This window comes from Nicotiana sylvestris, chromosome 11 (genome assembly GCF_000393655.2).
Source record: "Nicotiana sylvestris chromosome 11, ASM39365v2, whole genome shotgun sequence".
NCBI classification, from domain to species: domain Eukaryota; kingdom Viridiplantae; phylum Streptophyta; class Magnoliopsida; order Solanales; family Solanaceae; genus Nicotiana; species Nicotiana sylvestris.
The window spans coordinates 141246666-141268471 of record NC_091067.1 but is presented as its reverse complement, the minus strand read 5'-3'; the positions used below and the strand labels follow the sequence as shown (position 1 = coordinate 141268471).

Below are 21806 nucleotides of genomic sequence, written 5' to 3'. Positions count from 1 at the left end.
ACTCGACCTACAGGATTAAATCGTGCCCGCAGATCGGGTCTTAAACGGCTTCAACATGGCCAATGAAATAACTAAAGGGGAGATTATTTTACCGATGAACGTGGCTGGAACCATTCAAGATACCAAATTCCACGTGATCGAGGGCGACATGAGGTATAATGCCCTATGACGAACGGTGTAAAAACAGTATACGGGGAGCAGCATGCCGCAAAGGAAATGTTTGCGGTCGATGAGGTAACACCGATATCAATACTATCAACTTCGGAAAGGTCGAGCATCAAAGGTAAACAGGAAGCCAAATAATAATCACAGCCACCAGCCTCGACCGAATCGGGAAAACAGGAGATAGAAGAAGAAGAGGAGGATTTTCTGACCCCTCGAACCTTTATTGTTCCCGAAGACTCCGACGCCACCAAATCAACGGTCGAAGAGCTAGAATATGTTATACTGATCGAGTACCTACTCGAGCGAAAGGTATACCTGGGAACGGGGTTAACCCCCGAACTCAGGACAAAGCTTATTCAGTTTCTTATTGACAAAATGGATTGTTTGCTTGGTCCCATTAGACATGACAGGGATCCCACCGGAGATAATAATGCATAGGCTAAGCCTTGACCTCAGGTTCAAACTAGTGAAACAAAAGAGAAGGCCCCAACCAGAGGTAAAGCATGCATTCACAAATGACGAGGTAACTAAACTTCTTAAAATATGGTCCATTCGGGAGGTAAAATATCCCGAATGGCTAGCCAATATAGTCGTAGTCCCTAAAAAAAGGGAACAAAATTAGAATGTGTGTAAACTATAAGGATTTAAACAAGGCATGCCCCAAAGATTCTTTTCCACTGCCTAACATCGATCACATGATCGATGCCACGGCAGGCCACGGGATTTTCTCGATGCCTATTAAGGGTATAACCAAATTCAAATGAACCTGGAAGACCAGGAAAATGCTTCATTTATTAACAATTATGGAACATATTGCTATAACGTAATGCCCCTTCGGGCTAAAAAATGTTGGAGCTACTTACCAACGCCTAGTAAATAAAATGTTCGAAGAACAAATAGGAAAGTCAGTGGAAGTTTATATCTATGACATGCTAGTTAAGTCCCTGCGCGCAGAGGACCATTTGGCTCATTTGCAAGAAACGTTCAAGATTTTAAGAAAATATAACATGAAGCTCAACCCCGAAAAATGTGCTCTCGAGGTCGGTGGGCAAATTCCCAAGCTTTATGGTGTCGAACCGGGGGATCGAGATCAACCCCGATAAAATCAAGGCCATCAAAGACATCATCGTTGTAGACAGTGTAAAGTCCGTGCAGAGGCTAATTGGACAGATAGCTGCTTTAGACCGATTCATCTCGAGGTCGTCGAATCGAAGCCACAGATTTTTCTCTTTGCTAAAAAAGAAGAACGATTTCACCTGGACCCCGGAATGCCAACAAGAATTAGAGGAATTAAAGTGATACTTATTGAGCCCACCACTGCTTCACACTCCAAAGGCAGATGAGAAACTTTACTTGTACTTGGCAGTATCGAAAATCGCGGTAATTGATATCCTAGTTCGGGAAGAGCAAGGTACGTAATTTCCTGTTTATTATGTAAGTCGAACCCTAGGAGAAGCAGAAACTAGGTATCCACACTTAGAGAAATTGGCACTTGTACTGATAAGCGCTTCTAGAAAGTTAAAACCATACTTTCAATGTCACCCCATATGCGTATTAACCACTTACCCACTTCGTAATATTTTACACAAGCCCGAACTATCGGGCCGATTGGCCAAATGGGCCGTCGAACTCAGTGGGTACAATATCGAGTATCAACCTCGAACGGCCATCAAGTCCCAAATTTTGGTGGACTTTGTGGCCGATGTCATGCCAACCCTCGTACCTGAAGTTGAAAACGAACTTTTGTTTAAATTAGGCACATCATCGGGGGTGTTGACCCTTTTCACAGACAGTTCTTCGAATGTGAAGGGATCCGAGTTAGGCATCGTTCTGAAGCCGTCCACGGGTAGCTCTATTAGGCAGTCTATCAAAACTTCTAGGTTGACTAACAAAGAGGCCGAGTACAAGGCCATGATTTCAGGTCTTGAGCTAGATAAAAGCTTGGGAGCAGAAGTCATTGAAGCCAAGTGTGACTTTTTACTGGTGGTAAACCAAGTAAACAAAACCTTCGAAGTTCGAGAGGATAGAATGCAAAGGTATTTGGACAAGCTGCAGGTAACTTTGCACCGTTTCAAGGAATGGACTTTACAATATGTACCTCGAGAACAAAACAACAAGGCCGATGCACTTGCAAATCTGGGGTCATTGGTCGAGGAAAATGAGATCGGCTTAGGGACTGTCGTTCAACTCTCGAGATCGGTGATCGAGGAAGCCCATACCGAGATAAACTCTACAAGCCTGACCTTGGATTGGAGGAATAAATATATTGAATACTTGAAGAACGGAAGGCTCCCATCGGACCCCAAAAAATTGAGGGCCCGACGAACCAAAGTTGATCAATTCATATTGGATGAAGACGGAACATTATATAGAAGGACATTTGATGGACCATTGGCAGTGTGTTTAGGACCAGGAGACACCGATTATGTTTTACGAAAGGTACATGAAGGCACTTGTGGGAACCATTCCGGTGCCGAATCGTTGATTCACAAAATCATTAGAGCAAGATACTACTGGAATAACATGGGAAAGACACTAAGGAGTTTGTTCGAAAATGTGATAAATGTCAAAGGTTTGCAACGATGATCCATCAGCCCAGAGAGCAACTTCATTCAGTCCTACCCCCGTGGCCATTCATGAAATGGGGGATGGATATCGTCGGCCCACTGCCAACGGCCCCAGGTAAAGCTAAATTCATTTTATTTATGACTGACTATTTCTCTAAATGGGTTGAAGCACATGCATTCGAGAAAGTAAAAGAGAACGAGGTTATAGACTTCATCTGGGATCACATCGTATGTTGATTTAGGATACCCACCGAAGTAGTGTGTGACAATGGAAAACAATTTATCGGCATCAAGGTAACAAAATTCCTCGAGGAGCACAAAATAAAAAGGATATTATCAACACCGTACCATCCTAGCGGGAACGGACAAGCCGAATTGACGAACAAGACTATTATCCAAAACTTAAAGAAAAGGTTAAACGACGCTAAGGGTAAGTGGAGACAAATGTTACCCGAAGTCCTTTGGACATATCGAACAACATCGAAGTCTAGTACGGGGGCAACCCTATTTTCTTTAGTACACGGCTTCGAGACCTTTGATTCCGGTTGAAGTCGGGGAACCTAGTGCTAGATTTCGACATACAACGGAAGAGTCAAATCACGAGGTTATGAATACTAGCCTCAAGCTATTGGATGAAAAATGAGAAGCCGCGCTCGTTCGGATGGCTGCGCAAAAGCAAAAAATCTAGAGATATTATAATAGAAGAACTAACATTCGCCACTTCGGAATCGGGGACTTAGTTGTAAGGAAAGTCACCCACAACACTCAAGACCCAAACGAAGTAAAACTAGGACCAAATATGGAAGGACCATATTAGGACCTTGGTATCATCGGAAAGGGGTCTTACAAACTTGGCACAATGGAGGGCGAACAATTACCCAACAATTGGAATGTATCACTCCTCAAATGGTATTATTACTAAGGTATGACTTTTACCCTTTCCATTTGTATTTGATACTAACTTATTGCAGGTGTTCGATCGAAAACGTCAAGAAACTCTTCAACACGAGGACCTTAGGTTTTAAAGCATGCGTTGCACTCTTTTTTCCTTAAATCGATTTTTATCCCAAATGGGTTTTTCCGGCGAGGTTTTTAGCGAGGCAACAATTATATGCTACCTGAGAAAAATTCAACAGTATCCAAGGCTTCTTTTCAAACAACCTTGAATACTGGGGGGAATCACCCTCAAAAGTTATATTTTTGAGGAAAATACTTCATGTCAAAGGGTCTCGATAGGAAAATTTTGTAATGGGTCAAACGGTCGAATGAATCGTGTCCATATAGATTAGTCAAGACCTGAAGGTAAAACATGTACGCATGTATAAATTATTTCAAGAAACATTCTTTCTATATCAAACATTTTGTGTCTCAAAGAAAACTTTCTACTATACGAGCTCTGTACTTATGATTTTGTGAGAAATGGCTCAAAGGCCAGGCGTAAATATACCTCTAACACTCGGGGACTATCATCAATCGACATGTTCGAGTTATCTAAACTCGAATTCATAAGACTTCAAAGAGATATCCCTTGATCTATAGGCCAAGGTCATCATTCCCGGGGACTAACACTTCGAACAAGTTATTGGAAATAAGCCCAAGAGGCATACCCAAAGGCTACGACCAAATTAATGCGGCTCGGAGATGATCCCGCAATCACAATAGCCTTCAAATTCTTTGAAAAATAAGTTTAAAAAGGCTACCCTTGGCAAATAACCAAAAGGGCTTCGATACAATCAGCCCTAAAAAAACTTTAAGAGGTATTAAATTATCTTAACACAAACGTGCTAAGTCACAAAAAACAGAGGGGTTTCAATCGACATCGAACCCTCAAAAAATCCAATGGGTAAAAAATACATGCTAAGGCATAAAGAAATTTTCACTAAGTATTTTAAGCTGAAAGAGGGGAATAATAGCCATCTTTTAAAGACCATATCGGCCCGATCTAAAGAGCCTAAGGGCCAATACACTTAGAGTTCGAGACCTTGTTCTCACTCCATCCGAACCCAAGGGTTCGACTATCCCGAGCCTAAATAAAGAATAACTTGACGATGGCACAGGGACTCACCATTATCCGACAGAAACCCTAAAGGGCCTACGCCTCAAGTTCAAACTTTATTCGAACTCGACCATGGTGATTTCGAGGAAGTCACCCAAAACCAAAGTCTCGAACGTACCATTCAAAGCATAAGGTTGGGTTGAAAATTTTACAAGGCAAAAACACATGTTTATAAAAATTGAGAAGGTGTTCAAGAGAAATTTTCTTTTATATATATATTGACGAAGAAGGATATGTACAAGAGACCGACGGAGGTCTTACAAAAAAAGAAAAGAAAAATAAAATCCTAACTATGCCTAGAGTTGGTTTCTCCCTTGGGGCAGCTTCTCCTTCGGGCCCCTCATCATTATCGGACCCGTCTTTGCTGCTTTCATCATCATCGCCGTCATTGGAGGAGACAAGAAACCTGGCATCAGCTTCAAGTGCCTTAGCTTGAGCTATCTCTTTGGAGAGGTCAAAACCTCGAGCGTGGATTTCCTCAAGGGTTTCCCTCGGGGATTGGCACTTTTCCAAGTCATTACTTCATCACTCTCGAGCGGAAGCCTCCCTTAGCTACGTTTGAGTAGCCTCAACATCGGCCAAGTACACGACTATGGATTTGTCAGCCGCAATCTTCGTCTCCCTGATTCTGCCTTGGACTCAGCAAGCTTGGCTTCAAGCTCCTCGATCCTTTTGGCCTGGGCTGAACCTGTCTCTTTAGCGCCCCGAAGTTAGGCCTCGGCCGATGATAGTTTGGCTAAAGCAGCCTCTTTCTCTGCAGCAAGGCAGTCCATGTTCTCCTTCCACCAATCACAGTCGGCTTTGACTTGGTCGACCTCTCCTCGGAGCAGCTCGATCCTCTCCAGCTTTTGTTGCAACTGAGATATTTAAGTATTAACCTCCAAAGTTTGGTAGAGACCATACTCTTTCAAAAGTTTAGTTACTTGCTCGTCTAGCTCAGCCTCTTCCTTACGAGCCTGGGCCAATTCAGCTCGGAGGTCTCGGAGCTCCATTTCTTTCTGCACGTAAAGGCGTTTAACGGCGTCTCCCTCCTCAATAAGCCTTTTGAGATCAACCTCATACCAGCTCAGCTCGGCTTGGGACTTGTTGAACGCTTCCTAATGGAGCACCACAACCTATAGAGATAGGAAAAAAATCAGCAAAGATGAGATAAAAACAAACTTAATAATAGGGAATGAAGTTTACCTGGTTTAGGATACGATGGGACTCGTCAAAAACCATCATCGTATCTAGGTCGGAAACGTCATCGACCCTCTCAAAGTAACCACGGATTATGTCTTCCCCTTAGTGGGTTGTTCCAACATTGGGGGTCTCCAAGGATCGAGCCTCCCGAAACTGCCTTTAGAGAATTGAGGGTCGGGCGGCGAATAGTCAATATTAATTGCCCCAAGAGAGTCACTTGGGGCACTCTCTCCCTTCCAAAAAGCCCTACTACCGGACCCTTCGGGCACACTCGTCGTTTGTTTATCACGGTGGGAAGTATCTTTTACCCCCGATGGCTCAGGGACTTTTCTCGGAGTACCTTTAGAGATCTTCTCGGTCCGAGGATGAGTCTCCTCGACCTTCACCAGCCCAACTATTTTTAGAGCCTCGACTCTCCCCCTCTTTCGAGGCACCATCTCACAACCGAAGTCTTCTCCCTCCTCCTCTTCATTTTGTAGCTTTTGGGCTATGCCGACAGATAGAGCAACAGAGCTGTCCTTCGGCTTACGAGCCTTACCTTTCTTAGGCTCCGAGGTATTAGAAGGCGAAGCCCTTCTCCTATTCTTGTTCTTGGCTAGTTTGGCAACCACCTCTTCCCCGGGCGGGCCGAACTCAATTTAGCAATGTCCCCGAGGCCTGCGTAAAAGGGAATCAAGTATGAGCGAAATGAAATGTTTCAGAAAAGAACGTCGTAAGCATACAAGATAAACTTACCATGATTTTTAGCCTTCTATCTACCCCTAGCCAAGTCACGCCAGCAGCGCTCGGCATGGGAGGAAGTTGCAACCAGCTTCTGAACCTAGTCTTCAAGGTCGGGGACCGCGTGAGGCATCCAGGCAACCGCTGCATAACGGATGAAAGTGTTACACAAAGCAAAAAATAAAAAATGAAGATTAATGGCTAATACTTACGATTGGGGTTCCACTTCTCGAGGAACGACGGTTTCTCCTCGGGGATGAGGTCACAAGTCCTTACTTGCACGAACCGGCTCGTCCAACCTTGGTTCTTGTCCTCATCGATACTTGCAAAAAAGGACTTCGTCGATCGGCGTTGAAGCTTGATTAATCCTTGATAAAGTTTTGGTCGATATAGCTGTATAAGGTGGCTGAAAGTGAATTCCAACCCCTTGGCCTTAACAGAGAAAAAACGGAGCATAATCACTATGCGCTAGAATGAGGGATGCACCTGGCTGAGGGTAACCTAGTACGTCTTGCAGAAATCGATGATAACTAGGTCAAAGGGACCCAATGTGAAGGGGTAGGTGTAAACACTTAGAAACCCGTCCACGTGAGTGGTGATACTTTCTTCGGGGGCGGGGATCTGTACCACTACCTCGGGCCTCCAGTTCCAGTCTTCCTTCATGACATCGAGCTATTTTGCTGTTATCGAGCAAATATACCTCGATACATATTCACATCGGCTAGGGACCGACAAAGGGTTCTCGACTTTGAAGTCATTTTTTAGGACATAAGGGCCGAGAATAATCTCGTAAAGGAGCGATTCCACCAAGGTTTTGTCACCGGCCAGACGGGAAGAAGAAGAAGAGGCTTTCTTCTTTTGAGGGATGACTTTGGAGGTTTTTGCCATTGATTCAGATGAGATGAAGCAGAAAGAAGTAGAGTTTGGTATTTTTGGTCCTAAAAGATCGAATCAACGAGCGGTGGAAAAGAAGAGATGGAGAGAGGAAAAAACTTAGAGAAATTGGTGAAGATGAAGTAAAGTTTTGATTCAAATGGGAAACCTATATTTATAGGCTCACGACGACGATTCAGTGGCACTAGTAGCCGACCGTCATTGGCAAGCATTTAATGTTTTGGGGAACCGAACCGACGGGACGTTTCGGTCACCTCGAGTGCTTACGTCACGGGGATGACGTCATTATCGGGGCCTCCGGAAAATCGAGGTTCAAGTTATTTCTTATCATTTTATTTTAAGAAACGAGGGACTATCTGTATAAGGTGAAAATCAGGGCTACCCAATTTCGTTCCTCGATGGAAAAAGTGACACTAGGTCGGAAGACCAGGATGTCGAGCTCGGGGTCGAAGTTTCTTTCCATGGTCGAGGTTGATAACACTTACCGAGGTCAGAAGAAGGCGTGCTTCGAGATGACGCCGGTATGATTCAGTAACAGAAAGAGCGAGATACCCGCAACGGGCCGGATATCACGACGTGAATTTAAGAATGGATTGATCTTCAGCGGTTAAACATTTGTCAAATATGATTTCCTACTATAAATAGAAGTGTATCTTATTTAGGATTCCCCTATTATATAAAGGGGGATTCCATTCATTTGTAGGACACATTGTTCAGTGATAAAAACATATACGCACATTACTCTCTTGCTATTTCATTTACTGTTCGTCAGAGTTGTTTTATCATTTGTTATTCCCATCTTCATACCTCGAGACTGTCACAGGTCAAGGTCGAGATTTAACTTACACACTGGTTTGATTTACTTTATTCTTTAACTTATCTATTTAATCCCTTGTTTATCAATTGACATTGAATTAAATCACATATCCTTAAAACCACAATACACGTTTAATTGTTACTCGAATTTTAGGGTAAACACACCAAATTTGTAAACTTGGTTGGAGCTTCACTGTTTTAGCCAAATAATTTTTTTAGAAAAACTCTCCCCCCATTATCATTTTTGGGCAATCTATAAAGGCAAAATACATAGTTTACCCATTGACGTTGCTCCCAAATCTCTGTTACACACCTCTCTACCGCGGCCAATCTTTTACACACCAATCTTTTAGAAGTGTGTCAATGACACACCATTTTGTTTAGCCGGCATGTGCGTGTTTAACACAAAAAGTAAGAGCGTGAGAAAGATAAACCTTTTGTCCAAAATCGTATTTACGTTCCATCTGTAAAAAATTAAACCAAAATGAAAATTATTTTTAAAAACAAACACAAAAATAAAGAAAAAACAAGAGAAAGAAAAGGAAAAGACCATCTGGTCTAATTCGCCGATAGCTTCACCATAAAGAATATAAATCCCAATCTATAAATTTACACCATAATATTCAATCAAATAAGGTAATGAAGTCATCTTCTCTATCTTTTCCCTTTCTATTCAAAAATTTCGACGATTTGTGGTGGTATCGAATTTTTGAATCGTCATTTGGGAGGAGAAATTTTTGAACCTCCATTGTTGGGATTTCTTGAGTCTTCGAATCGGCGTTTGGGCGGAGAAATCTCGCAACAATGTTGGAAATTGTTTGGACCGAATTGTTGAGTTTGTTTACTGAATTAAGTTTTTGTTGTTGTTCTCAAATTGAATTTAACAGTTATTGGGCTTAAATCAGCTGTTGGGTTTGTCAAAATTCGAACCTATGTCAAAAAAATTAAATTATAATTTTAAGCTGCCGATTCAATGAATGTGAAGATGATGTGATGAGTGGTGCCACGTATGGTAGTGGTGGTCACCTGCGATGATGTGCAGGAGAGATGGGGGATCAGAGAACTAATTTAGTTTTTCTAAAAAAAGGTCTCTTGTAGCCATAATTTGGAATCTAATGAATTTGTGGAATTGAAACCTAGTGCATTTGTAGAAAAATGTAAAATTATTATACAAAGATTGCTCTCGACATCAATGGCCGAAGTAGATTCTCCGACGAGTTGGGTGGGGAGTCCTTTTCTTTTTCTTTATTTTTTAAATTAAACTTGGATGAATTCTTTTTATTTTTCTACTTTTAAGTTAGTGACACGTGTCACAACCTTATTCATGCGTGGCACACACATGTTTAGAAAAAGTGGTCAAATATAGAAGTGATGTGTCATTGACACACTTCTAAAATGTTGGGTGTGTAAAAGGTTGTCCGTGATAGAGAGGTGTGTAACAGGGATTTGGGTGCAAGGTCAATGGGTAAACTATGTATTTTAAATTGGAAAATTACCAGCTATGTCCATTTATAGGTAGCTTATTACAAAAATTGGCCAATTGATAAAATATTACTAATATTAGCCAAATTAGCCAATTAGCTATTTGTAGCAAAAAAATATCATTTTTTGCTTTGTTTTGAGTGAGTGTTATTAGAATAGATTGATCACAATTTAAGGAGCTTGAATCTCAGTTTTGGGATGATTTGGTGAAGTTTTGAGGTGGTTAAATTCGGTAAAAATTGAACATGAAAAAATGATATGTGTATCACACTGCGTATCATTTGTGTATCACATATGTATCATATTTGTATCTATTGTGTATCACATGTATATCCATGTATACCTGTGTGTGAGGTGTATGCGTGATACATGTGTCACATAAGAATTTTTTGAACTCGATTTAATTACGAATTTTGATACAAAACTAGTCCAAATCACCTCCAATCTTCCTCAAATTTTGTATATTGACTTATCTATATATTTTCAATGAATTTCAACTATACCCATTGAAAAAGTTCCTTTTTAGTTTAGATTTTTGGAATATTGTATATTTTTTTTTGTATTTCATCACCTTATTTGCTACCTCATCCATAAAATTTCCTTTCCGTCTTATATTTAGTATTGCTAATCACGCTTAAAAATATGGAAGGTGATTTTTGCATGTGATTCTTTGAGAGAAAGAACCCTATTATTTGATTTTTCAATTTTTATTGGCTAGTTTTGATAAGTCTATGATTAATGACTAAAGGTTTTGAGATTTATTTGGGATATTTGTGTAAGTTTCCCTTTTAAATTTCATTACTTTTAGTCAAATCTAAAAAAAAAATCCAAAATAATGGATTCTAGTTAATTCTAACCAAAAAGATTTTAAAGATGCCGCACGAATATGATAATCCAAAATTCCAAATAATACTTGAATTTTGTAAGAGGTATTAATCCGCCAAGTTCATGACTAATTAGGACACAAATTAATTAGGTGTGCACTGAATATTCTTTATTATTTTAACTATAACTTCTTTTTTGCAGTGTGCCTGAACCGCGATTCGCCGACACAATCGATCAACATCGGCGACGACCTCAGCTCTGTAAGTCTCTCTTCTCTCGGACCCTGGGTGAATGGACGATGCCTTGTGCATCGGGCTGCTCTTTTGTCTTTTCTGTAGATTTTGGTTCTTTTTTCAGTATTCAGACATAAGTAAAATATTATTTATTGTTAATATATTTTTAGCCCAACAACAACTAGGTCTCAATCCCAAATAAGTTGGATTCAGTTGTATGAATTTTCACCGACTATATTACTCTGACCATATTATTCTGTTTAAACTCATCTCATGTAAATATTATGCGAATACAACTAAAAAGTTTTAGAAGTTTTGTATAATTTTGTAAAGATATATATCTCGAAAAGGCCAAATTAATCCTAGAAAGCATTCTGTATATTTTTCTAAAGATATAAATCTCTAAAAGGCTGAACCAGAAAGCAAAGTACCTACAGTAAAAAGTGTCAACGTCTAGACATATTCTTTACTACAATATCTATTGCATATATAGATGTTTTTCATCTTTTTTTAAGTTTACATGGATCCAAAAAAGTAAAAAAGGTCAAGACAACTTCATTTCATGTGATTTTAGGTCTATCTCATCTTCTTTTAGCACCTTCATTCATTATGGTTTCATACCTATAGACCAGTACATGTTTAAAAGAAGGCGTATTGCCCACAAGCTTAAACTTTTGAAAAAAAATATTAAAATATGATGCGCTAACTAGCTAGACGGAACACAATTGATGAAATTTTAATTTGTGCTTATGAATTTATCAACTCACCAAAACAATCAATATATTAGTAAGGTACCTAATTTAACGACCAGCAAAGATTGGACATTTTTGTAAAGAAATTATGACAAACTTTCCTGTTGTTACTAAATTATTATCTGGTCCTTAGACCCTTGTGGTCCGACCCTTTCCCAGACCTTACGAAAGCTTAGTGCACCGGGCTGTCCTTTTATCATCCTCTTACTAGTACTTTTTACAGAATTCTAGTTATTGACTATTTGCTTTATTATTTTCTTCCGACTCTCACCCAAACTATATATGCTGACTTAGTATTTCATGTTATCATGTTGGATAAGTACAAACTGTACAACTGAATGAGATTTTGTTGTATGGGGAAGAACCGATTGCCATTACAGATAGACAGTGAGGAAGTTGTGTTCCAATGAAATCGCGTCAGTAAAGGTCGTTTGGAGGAACCACTCGAGTTAAAGAAGCTATTTGGGAGGTGGCAGGTATCTCCTGGAATTAGTCGAGGTGCACACAAACTGGCCCGGATACCACAGTAAAGAAAAAAGAGAAGCTAATTGGGAGGTTGAGGAGGTCATACAAGCACAATATCTGTATGTTTTCTACTCTGCAGGTATCACACCTTTAAAATTCAGGATTGAGTTTCCACTCTGTATGTTTTATATGCTTGTTTTGTGTTACTTGGTTGTGGAATTGATACTTTAGGTATGCCTATATATGAAATTTTGGATTTTCAATAAGTTTTGAATGTGAAAGCTAGTATGAGTTGACTTGAATATATTGGGAGTGGTTCGGTTGGATTCGTAGTTGATCGGGATTAGTTGGAGCATAAAACCAGGAAAAACATTTCTGATGTTGGTAATAACTTAAGGTTAATAGTTTGGTAACATTTCTATATTATTTGCAAACAAGATAACTATTTTGATTAAGTTGATTAACCTTTAACCATTTTTCTAATAATCATTTATCTAAAATTAACAACACAATGTCATAGTTTATAAGATTGAGCTTTTAAGATAGAATGTCAGTTTTTTTTTAATTTTCTTGCATCACCATCCTCCTATTGAAACATAGCTACGCAACTAGAAGGAAAAGAAAACCTGTTATGAGTTCACTTTACAAAAATAAATAAAAAGTAATAAATGCAAAAGATTATGCAAATTACTTCCTAAGTTCCTTTTACAGAAAAAAGCCTTAAATATCTCATAACACATTACATAGTTCAACTGACGTATCTTAATGTAGTAAAATATAGTACTTTATTCAGAATGCATGTATGAACCTCTTATAAGAAACTGAATAACGAATGAAATGGTACATATAATCAAAGGCGAAATAACTTAAGTCTAGTAGTATTAAAGGTCCTACAAATCCAAGAACAAACATACAAAAAAGTAGCCACCAGACATCTTTGTTCATGAATATATTCTCAACATTAAGGGCTTGAACGCAGGCCAGAACTGTGAATGCTGCGGAATAATACACAGAAATAATGACAGTGCAGTACTTCACTGGCAAGGCAATATAAAAGTCGTCTGAATCAAATTTCGAGAGAAGTATGGAAAGCAATGTTCCCACAGTGAATATTGAAATATAAAGAGCTACACCTAAGAAAACCATCAACATCCATAGATCTGAATGTTGTGTCTTGAGGAGAATAGGTATGCCATTATTTTGATCAAAACCTCCAGGGACTGTAAAAACTGCAGCAAAGTTGACTGTGCAGAGAAGAGTAGCTAATATAAGAACTGAACCTGCTAATTCTCTGATTGATTTCTCCGCTTCTTTACATACTTCTGAATGTTTTATCTCGAATAACTCTGTCGCAGTCATGTCTTCATTATTTTCCACCGTCCATAATCGTGGATGGACACAATATTTTACGTGCTTCAAAAAATTAAATGTATTCATTGTAAGTGACAAAGGTGTAATTTGGGAGAAACTAAAACGTTCATGCAACTAATTTGTATGGAAACATTAAGGTGATATGGTATTCGAATAGATAAGGATGATGTCAAAATAAGCCTTGGCCTAACTCATCTACCCCAAAAGCTAGCTCGAAGGAAGGAGGATTGCCTAAGCCTTATAAGGAGACCAGGGATCTCATCCCGGTCCGATGTGGGATTCATTCCATTCATTATGATATCTTTAACCATATTGTATTATTTTTTAGAAACTCATTTTAAACTCTTATATTCTCAGCCATTTACTTGTCAATATATACATGTAACCAATGACAATAAGATTGAAGTGTAACAAACACATATTTCTGTGAATTATATATGTTATATTGGTAAAAAAAGCAAATAAGAAAGTACCTTAAACCAGAGGACACCCCATGCCATGAGTACGAGTGTTTTGTAACCCCTTATTGTTTTAATTGGTTTCCCTGCAGAAAATTTGAATGGCGATCCAACACTTGCTGCAAAATGCATTATGGTGTTTCCGTGTTGATCGGTATCAGCAAGTAACCTATCTTTGTGAGATGCCTTTTTCAAAATATAATCAAATAGGAATCTGTTTTTCTGCTCTGCTGCAATATGCAATATATTCTTTCCATCTTCATCGACAGTTTCTACTGCTTGAGGATAATTTTGTATAATTTCCACGACTAACTCGTTTATACCATGTTTTGTTGCCTGTATTAGAGGATTTGGCACAAAATTGGCATAGAAGCTCCAATCTTCTTCCCTTATCAATCTTCTTGCTAATATTAATGCAAGAATATGCTTTTGCTTTTCATAATCAATTTCTCCTAACCATGCATTACCTACAGGAACACACACCCAAGAACAGCAAAAGATAAAAGAATGACAATCAGAAGAGCACATAGGTTTAAATGTGTATGGTAATGCAGGTATTAGTAATACTGAGACTCTGTTCTTATTAGATGTTTGGCGAAAATGTGTTTATTTTTTAACAAAACATATAAAAGTCTGTTTGATATTGAACCCTTGATCTTCTTTAATTAATACGAGGACATTTTTGTCATATTAGTTGCGTATGGTAATTCATGTGTTACTAATACATGTATCCTTATTTCACATTTTGTCATGCATGAAACAGTGCATAGGTTCTAGCAAAACTTATTTATACTATTAGGAAAAGTAATGATGACAGAACAAGTAATAGTTTTGTTGGACTTTTATATAAAGATTAATCTCCTTATTCAACCAACCAAACAGACCATAATGAACATTATACATACATAATTAACATGTGTATAGAGTAAATTTGGAAGATAGCTTACCTAGTAGATAGTTAGCAAATGAAGACCTTGTTCTTTGAAAGACGACACCTTTAGTAGTCCCTGCCTCCTCCAAGTTGTAACTAGGTTTTGACTCTCCATACATTGCTGGTATGCCTGTTCCATTGCATTATATTAGAGGAGAAACAAGTCATATTTTTGGCTTAGTCAAAGGTAAAACTACTATATAAGCACCACCAAAGTGATGGTGGAACATATATAAAATCCTTCTAAGGAGCGTTTTACTAGGTCTTACGCGGCTCGAATTCGAATTAGTCCAGACCCCATGCAGATACAAGACACCATGTGGAAAAAAATAACTATTACTATTTAAGCCTTAATTCTATGAGTATTTAGCAAGGAGAATGTTCTCTTTTCAAATTAAGCATTTGATAAAGAATTAATAATTTGGGAAATTAAAGTACTTACAGAAATACATAAAGGTTTCAAGTCCCTGCATGGGAACGAAAGGAGTAGTGCCGAATTGTCCGATTGTATAGATGGATCCACTCCTGAAAGACAAGTGCTTTGTGGCCAATATATTTAATGCAGTCGTACCCTTTCCGTCAGCTTTGCTGGCTAGCTGAGGATATATTTCCAGCAGCTGTAATGCGAAGTCTGGTTCTCATTTCATGCAAAACAAAAGCCCACTGTCATATATTCTACGAATTTAATTGTTAGAATCTAGGCAAAACTACATCAATGCGAAACCACGATATATATATAACAAACCTTTATGTAACAACCTCGTTTGTTTCGAATATTTTTGAATGTTACAACGAATTACTGTTATAGAGAATATATATTATAACATAACATGAAAATTGATTCCGGAAAAATTTGGCTTTTATAGTGAAGTTTTGTTATATAGGATGTTATAGAGAGGTCTGACCGTATCATATTTCATTTGTAACTGATGATGTAAATCCTACCTATATCAAAACCAGTTTTTAACTTCTATGCGTTTGGTCATTTGTACGATGTGCTCGGGGGCAAAGGCACAAGAAGTTGTACCGGTTGGTCAAGGTAAGGGAGAGGAGTGCTTGTGACTTAGACCAAGTCAAGTGCATCAAGGATGAGGATGACAAAGTATTGATGGACGAGGCACTTATTAGAAGAAGATGACAGGCATACTTCCATAAACTATTGAACGAAGAGGGAGATAAAACCATTATGCTGGGTGAGTTGGAGCACTCCAAAAGTCGGCGGGATTTTGGTTTTGTAGGTGGATTAAGGTATAGGAGGTGGAAGGGGCGATGTGTAAGATGTGCAAGGGCAGAGCGACAGGCCCAGACGAAATCCCAGTGGAATTCTGAAAATAGAGCGGGGCGAGCAGGCTTGGAGTGTCTCACTGGGTTGTTTAATGTTATTTTCAGAATGAAGAAGATGTCCGAAGAATGGAGGTGGATTACGACGGTTCTGTTGTAAAAGAATAAGGGTGATATCCAAAATTACAACAACTATAGGGGTATAAAGCTGTTGAGTCACACTATGAAGGTTTGGGATAGGGTGGTGGAGGCCAGGGTGACGAGGCGCGTGTCTATTTCTGAGAACTAGTTCGGATTCATGTCGGGGCGTTCGACTACAAAAGCGATCCATCTCGTGAGAAGATTAGTGGAGCAGTATAGGGAAAGGAAGAATGACTTGTATATGGTGTTTACTGACGTTGAGAAAGCGTACGATAAAGTCCTGATAAAGGTTCTATGGAGGTGTTTGGAGGCTAGTAGTGTTCCAGTAGCGTACACTAAGGTGATTAAGGATATGTATGATGGTACTAAGACTCGAGTGAGGACATTGGGAGGTGACTCAGAGCATTTCCCTGTTGTGATGGGGTTGCACCAAGGATCAGCTCTTAGCCCATGTTTTTTTTGCCTTGGCGATGGATGTACTGTCGCGACATATCCAAGGGGATATGCCTTGGTGAATGCTATTTATCAATGATATAATGTTGGTTGGCGAGATGCGAGACGGAGTTAACGCGAGGCTGGAGATTTGAAGACAGACCTTGGAGTCTAAAAGTTTCAAGTTGAGTAGAACCAAAATAGAATACTTGGAGTGCAAATTCAGTGACGGGACCCATGAAATAGATGTAGATGTAAAGCTTGATGCTCAAGTTATCCCCAAGTGAGCTAGTTTCAAGTATCTTGGGTCTATTTTTTTTTTATGACTGAGAAATCCGTCTGGGGCCGATCCTTTGAAAAAAAAAAGGGCAGATTGATGAAGATGTCGCACATCTCATCAGAGCGGGATGGATGAAATGGAGGCTTGCTTCTGATATTTTATGTGATAAGAATGTGCCGCCAAGACTCAAGGGTAAATTTTATAGAGTTGTGGTTCGACTGACTATGCTGTATGGGGTTGAGTGTTGGCCAGTCAAGAACTCCCATGTGCAGAAGATGAAAGTAGCAGAAATAAGGATGTTGAGATGATGTGTGAGTGTACCAGGAGAGATAAGCTTAGGAATGAAGCTATCGGGGGCAAAGTGGAAGTAGCCTCCTTGGAAGACAAGATGCGAGAGTCGTGGATGAGTTGGTTCGGACATGTTAAGAGGAGAAGCATTAAAGCTCCCGTTAGGGGGTGCAAAAAGTTAGCCATGGCGAGTATGAGAAGATGTCGAGGTAATTAGGCAGGACATGGCTCTGCCTCAGCTCACCGATTGCATGACCCTTGATAGGAGGGTGTGGAGGTCGATAATTAGGGTAGAAGGATAGTAGGTAGTTGGGAGTTTCTTAGTTGCTCACCGATAGTCTTAGTAACACGCATGTCCCTTTATATTCTTGGATCTTTATTGCATTATGTGGTTTTGTTTGCCGTAGGTATTTTATTCTCAGTTGTTATTATTTGGTATTACTTATCCTTTATCTCCCTCTTTTTCTTCTCTCTTCCATTATTGCTCGCCTCCTCCTCCTCTTCCTCCTCTTCCTCCTTCCCCTTTCCGAGCAGAGGATCTAGTGAAAACAACCTCTCTACCTTCATTAGGTAGGAATAAAGTGCGCGTACAGACTACCCTCCTTAGACCTCATCTGTTAGGAATATATTGAGTATATTATTGTTGTTGCATTGATTGTATTAAAAAAATTTGTACTAGTGTCATGTCATTTAATAACCTATCATTATATGTAATATTCCATAACGAGCATGGTCTGATAACCTCAAATTAAATCACGGCAACTTGTTTTTGCAGGCAAATCCACGTTAAGTTGGGTAAAATTTCTTTTATACTATCGGTATATATAATTTAAATTTATATCTAATTGAGATATTAGTACGCCAAATAGTCCCTTTCTTAAATCTTAACGTACACGCAAATATAGCATATATAACTTGCCTATGAACATCCAATAAATGATCTAGTAACATTTATACATGACTTATAGTGTAAATTCTTTGTACACTATTTGAGGTCACATTAAAGGCACAACGAAGAAGGGTCATATATGCCAGTGAACTATGCGAATTAGGACAGATACGTCCGTCGTTAATAGTTTGACACAGATATGCCCAATCCGTCCAATACTTATTCATTTATGCCCTTAGTTTAACGGAACCACTATTTTGTCTTTCTTAAATAATTAATAACTGGACCTAACTAAAATCTGCTGGCCCGGTCTGTTAGGACCCGACCCGGCCTTATTTTAAAGATATTTTTTGATATATTATTTTTGTTTGATTGAGAAACTGTGTGATAATCATATTTATTTATTTGAGTAATTTGATAATCAATTTTTTTTATACATCATTTCAGGAAGTAATCCTACTAAAAGTAGTACTAATTGGTATTTATTTATTTATTATTTTAATAATATAATATTCGAATTAGTTTGTGCTTTCTTCAATCATTTTACCTTCTATTTTTATTTTTCTCAGTGGTGCTTGTTATGAAATAATATTTGTTATGAAATAATTAATTAATAAAAATGGAAAAGAAGCACCATTATTTTAATAATTTATTAATTATTTCATATCATATTTGTAATGCAGAAAATAATTCAATAAACTAATAATCAATCATATAATGATCACTTATCTAAACAAAAAAAAGATGGATCCATCAAGTTAAGTTATAGTGAACATGAAGTTATTCGTATTTGTATTGGTGGAAAATACAAATAGACTGTGAGAAAAATAAAAATAGATGGTAAAATGATTGAAGAAAGCACAAACTAATTCGAATATTATATTTTTAAAATAATAAATAAATATCAATTACTACTTTTAGTAGGATTACTTCCCGAAATGATGTATAACAAAAAAGAATCGATTATCAAATTACTCAAATAAATAAATATGATTATCACACAATTTCTCAATCAAACAAAAATAATATATAAAAAAATATCTTTGAAATAAGGTTGGGTCAGGTCCTAACGGATCGGGTCAGCAGATTTTAGTTGGGTCCAGTTATTAATTATTTAAGAAAGACTAAATAGTGGTTCCGTTAAACTAAGGGCATGAATAAGCAAGTATTGGACGGATTTGGCATATCTATGCCAAACTATTAACGACGGCCATATATGTCCTAATTCGCATAGTTCACTGGCATATATGGCCCTTTTCCGAAGGTGCAATTAGATCTGTATTATTTACATTCATAATTAATGGAACTAAATTTTCCCCCCCATTGCATATAGGGTCATTGGGGCAAGGGGAAGACAACGTCGTACTCAGAATTTTTACTAAGAAGTGTCAACATCTAAAGAAACAAACACAAATTTTTTAGGGAATTTAATAGTATATAGTATGAATACATTAAATAAAAATTTATCTACCAAAACGGTGTAATTTTCCAATGAATTAAGGGGTGTTAATTGATACCTCGTGGAACCATGTGGCTCCGCCGCGCGGAGGAAGGAAAGAGGGGTAATGTGAGAAGTGATCCTACCACGAAATTAGTAACCTGAAAAATAAGTTGACTTACAATAACACTCTTGAGTTACAGCAGCATGAAGAACCGTTCTTCCATCGTCTCTCGTCATAGTAAATTCATCCCAAAAATTGTTCTCTGCTAACAAAATGAACACTTCTTTCTCTCCACTCGCAGCTGCAACATAAATGGGTGTCTCTCCCGAGTTATTTCTCTCCAAAACAAGATCTGTTTTCAACCTTAACATCATCTCCACAATTTTCTTTCGTCCAAACCTAGCAGCTTCATGCAAAGGTGTATCTCCATTCTTGTTTTTAACTCTCAAATCTTCACTGCTCACTGGCCTTTCCTCAAGAATTAGTTGAAATGCTCGCACGTTGCCGTGAATGGCAATAAAATGAAGAATGGTGTCGCCGCGATTATCAATAGGTGACACCATTTCTTCTCTACAGAAATCGCGTAGGATTTCTATAGATTTTTCATCGTCGCGATTTGTTGCTGTGTAAGCTGCAGATTGGCGAAGACTTGCAGTGGTGCATTTTCTACCTATTTTAATTTGCATGTTAAAATATTTTAGTATGGTTGGAGACTGACTCCGCTACTGTCAGATGATTAGGAATAAAATGTTACTACTACTAGTATTTGCTTCAAATAAATAGTAAGTCTAGTCATTTGGAATAATATTATTGACTCTACTACAAGCAAATTTGGAATATTGTTTGCTGTAAATATAATTGATTCTCATTGGAATTGGAATATAATAAGATTAAGTATAGTGCAAGCAATTCGGAACTACCTGTTACACATGCTTTTATCGTAGCCAAGAACTTTCCTAAAGGTAAATAATTTTCTATATGGCGTTTATTGTATTTACTTGAAACTCGATAAAATAGAGTACGATGAATGTTAATGATACTGCAATTACTCTGTAGGCGAGAAAATTGTGCGTGTGATATTACGTTGGTTTGATCAAAATCACTTCTAAGGTTCACTTTGTTTGTAATTCGTAACGATTTTGGTTGGTGTACATTTTCATCATAAACCTTTTAAGCAATATCATAGTGTAGCAATTTATCAGCGCGGCTAATGTAAGAAAATTTTACACATTCAGCAAAATTTAATTGGTTATAACATGTTACACCTTCCACAATTTATAAGACTATTGCAAAGATACTCCCTGCCAGATTGAAAACTGTGGTGGATTACTTGGTAAAAATTTCCAATATGCTTTTATTGAAGCAACTAATTCCTCATGCCTAGGATTGCAAACTGGAACGTGGACAACATAAATAAGGTTCCAACATAGGTAAAGTGCACTTTACACCATATATGTCACGACCCAAACTACTATGTCGTGATGACGCCTATCGTGGAACTAGGCAAGCCGACTCTTTACCAAAAATAACCCGATATTTCAATTCAATAACTTCAAGCTATTTAATAATAAAACTTCATAAGAAGATCTGAATAATAAAGTGCGAAAAGAAAAATCCGACATTGGGGTGTCACTGGTCATGAACATCTACTACATTTGTTCCGAAAATACTGAGACTAACACAGTCTCGAAATGTAACTACAAAACAAACTATAGGAAGATAGGAGGGAGAAGAGTAGGGCTGCGATCGCCAACAGCTACCTTGCTAACTCCGCGAAGATCTACAGCTGGAACAATCAACAGCTGCTACCAGGTCCTGATGTGCCTGGATCTGCACATAAGGTGCAGGGAGTAACGTGAGTACACTAACTCAGTAAGTAACCAAAGTAAATAAAGGCTGAGAAGTAGTGACGAGCAATAAAAACATATAATGTTCATATCATGAAATTTCAGTAAAAACATAACAGGCTTTTAAAAGAAGAGTTTGAATCAAATCCGTTCGTTTAAACTCCGTTTCAGAAAAATCATTTGAAAATATTTTTCAACAGTTCTCGACAAAGGCTCAATGCAATAGTGAGCAAAAAAATGATGAAATCATAAATAGCCCCTCGGGCAAAACATCACTCATATACAGCCC

General features: G+C 38.3%; 1 protein-coding gene across 1 annotated transcript; it reads right to left on the bottom strand.

Moving 5' to 3' along the window:
• Window positions 1–12874: 12874 nt before the first annotated feature.
• On the bottom strand, window positions 12875–20356 carry LOC104233174 (protein ACCELERATED CELL DEATH 6-like). Its single transcript, XM_009786513.2, has 5 exons — window positions 19849–20356; window positions 15360–15548; window positions 14934–15047; window positions 14002–14453; window positions 12875–13570 (listed from the first exon to the last, which is right to left on the bottom strand). Exons 1-5 carry the CDS (start codon window positions 20354–20356, stop codon window positions 12947–12949), a joined length of 1887 nt encoding a protein of 628 aa, XP_009784815.2. The 3' UTR covers window positions 12875–12946.
• Window positions 20357–21806: the final 1450 nt, after the last annotated feature.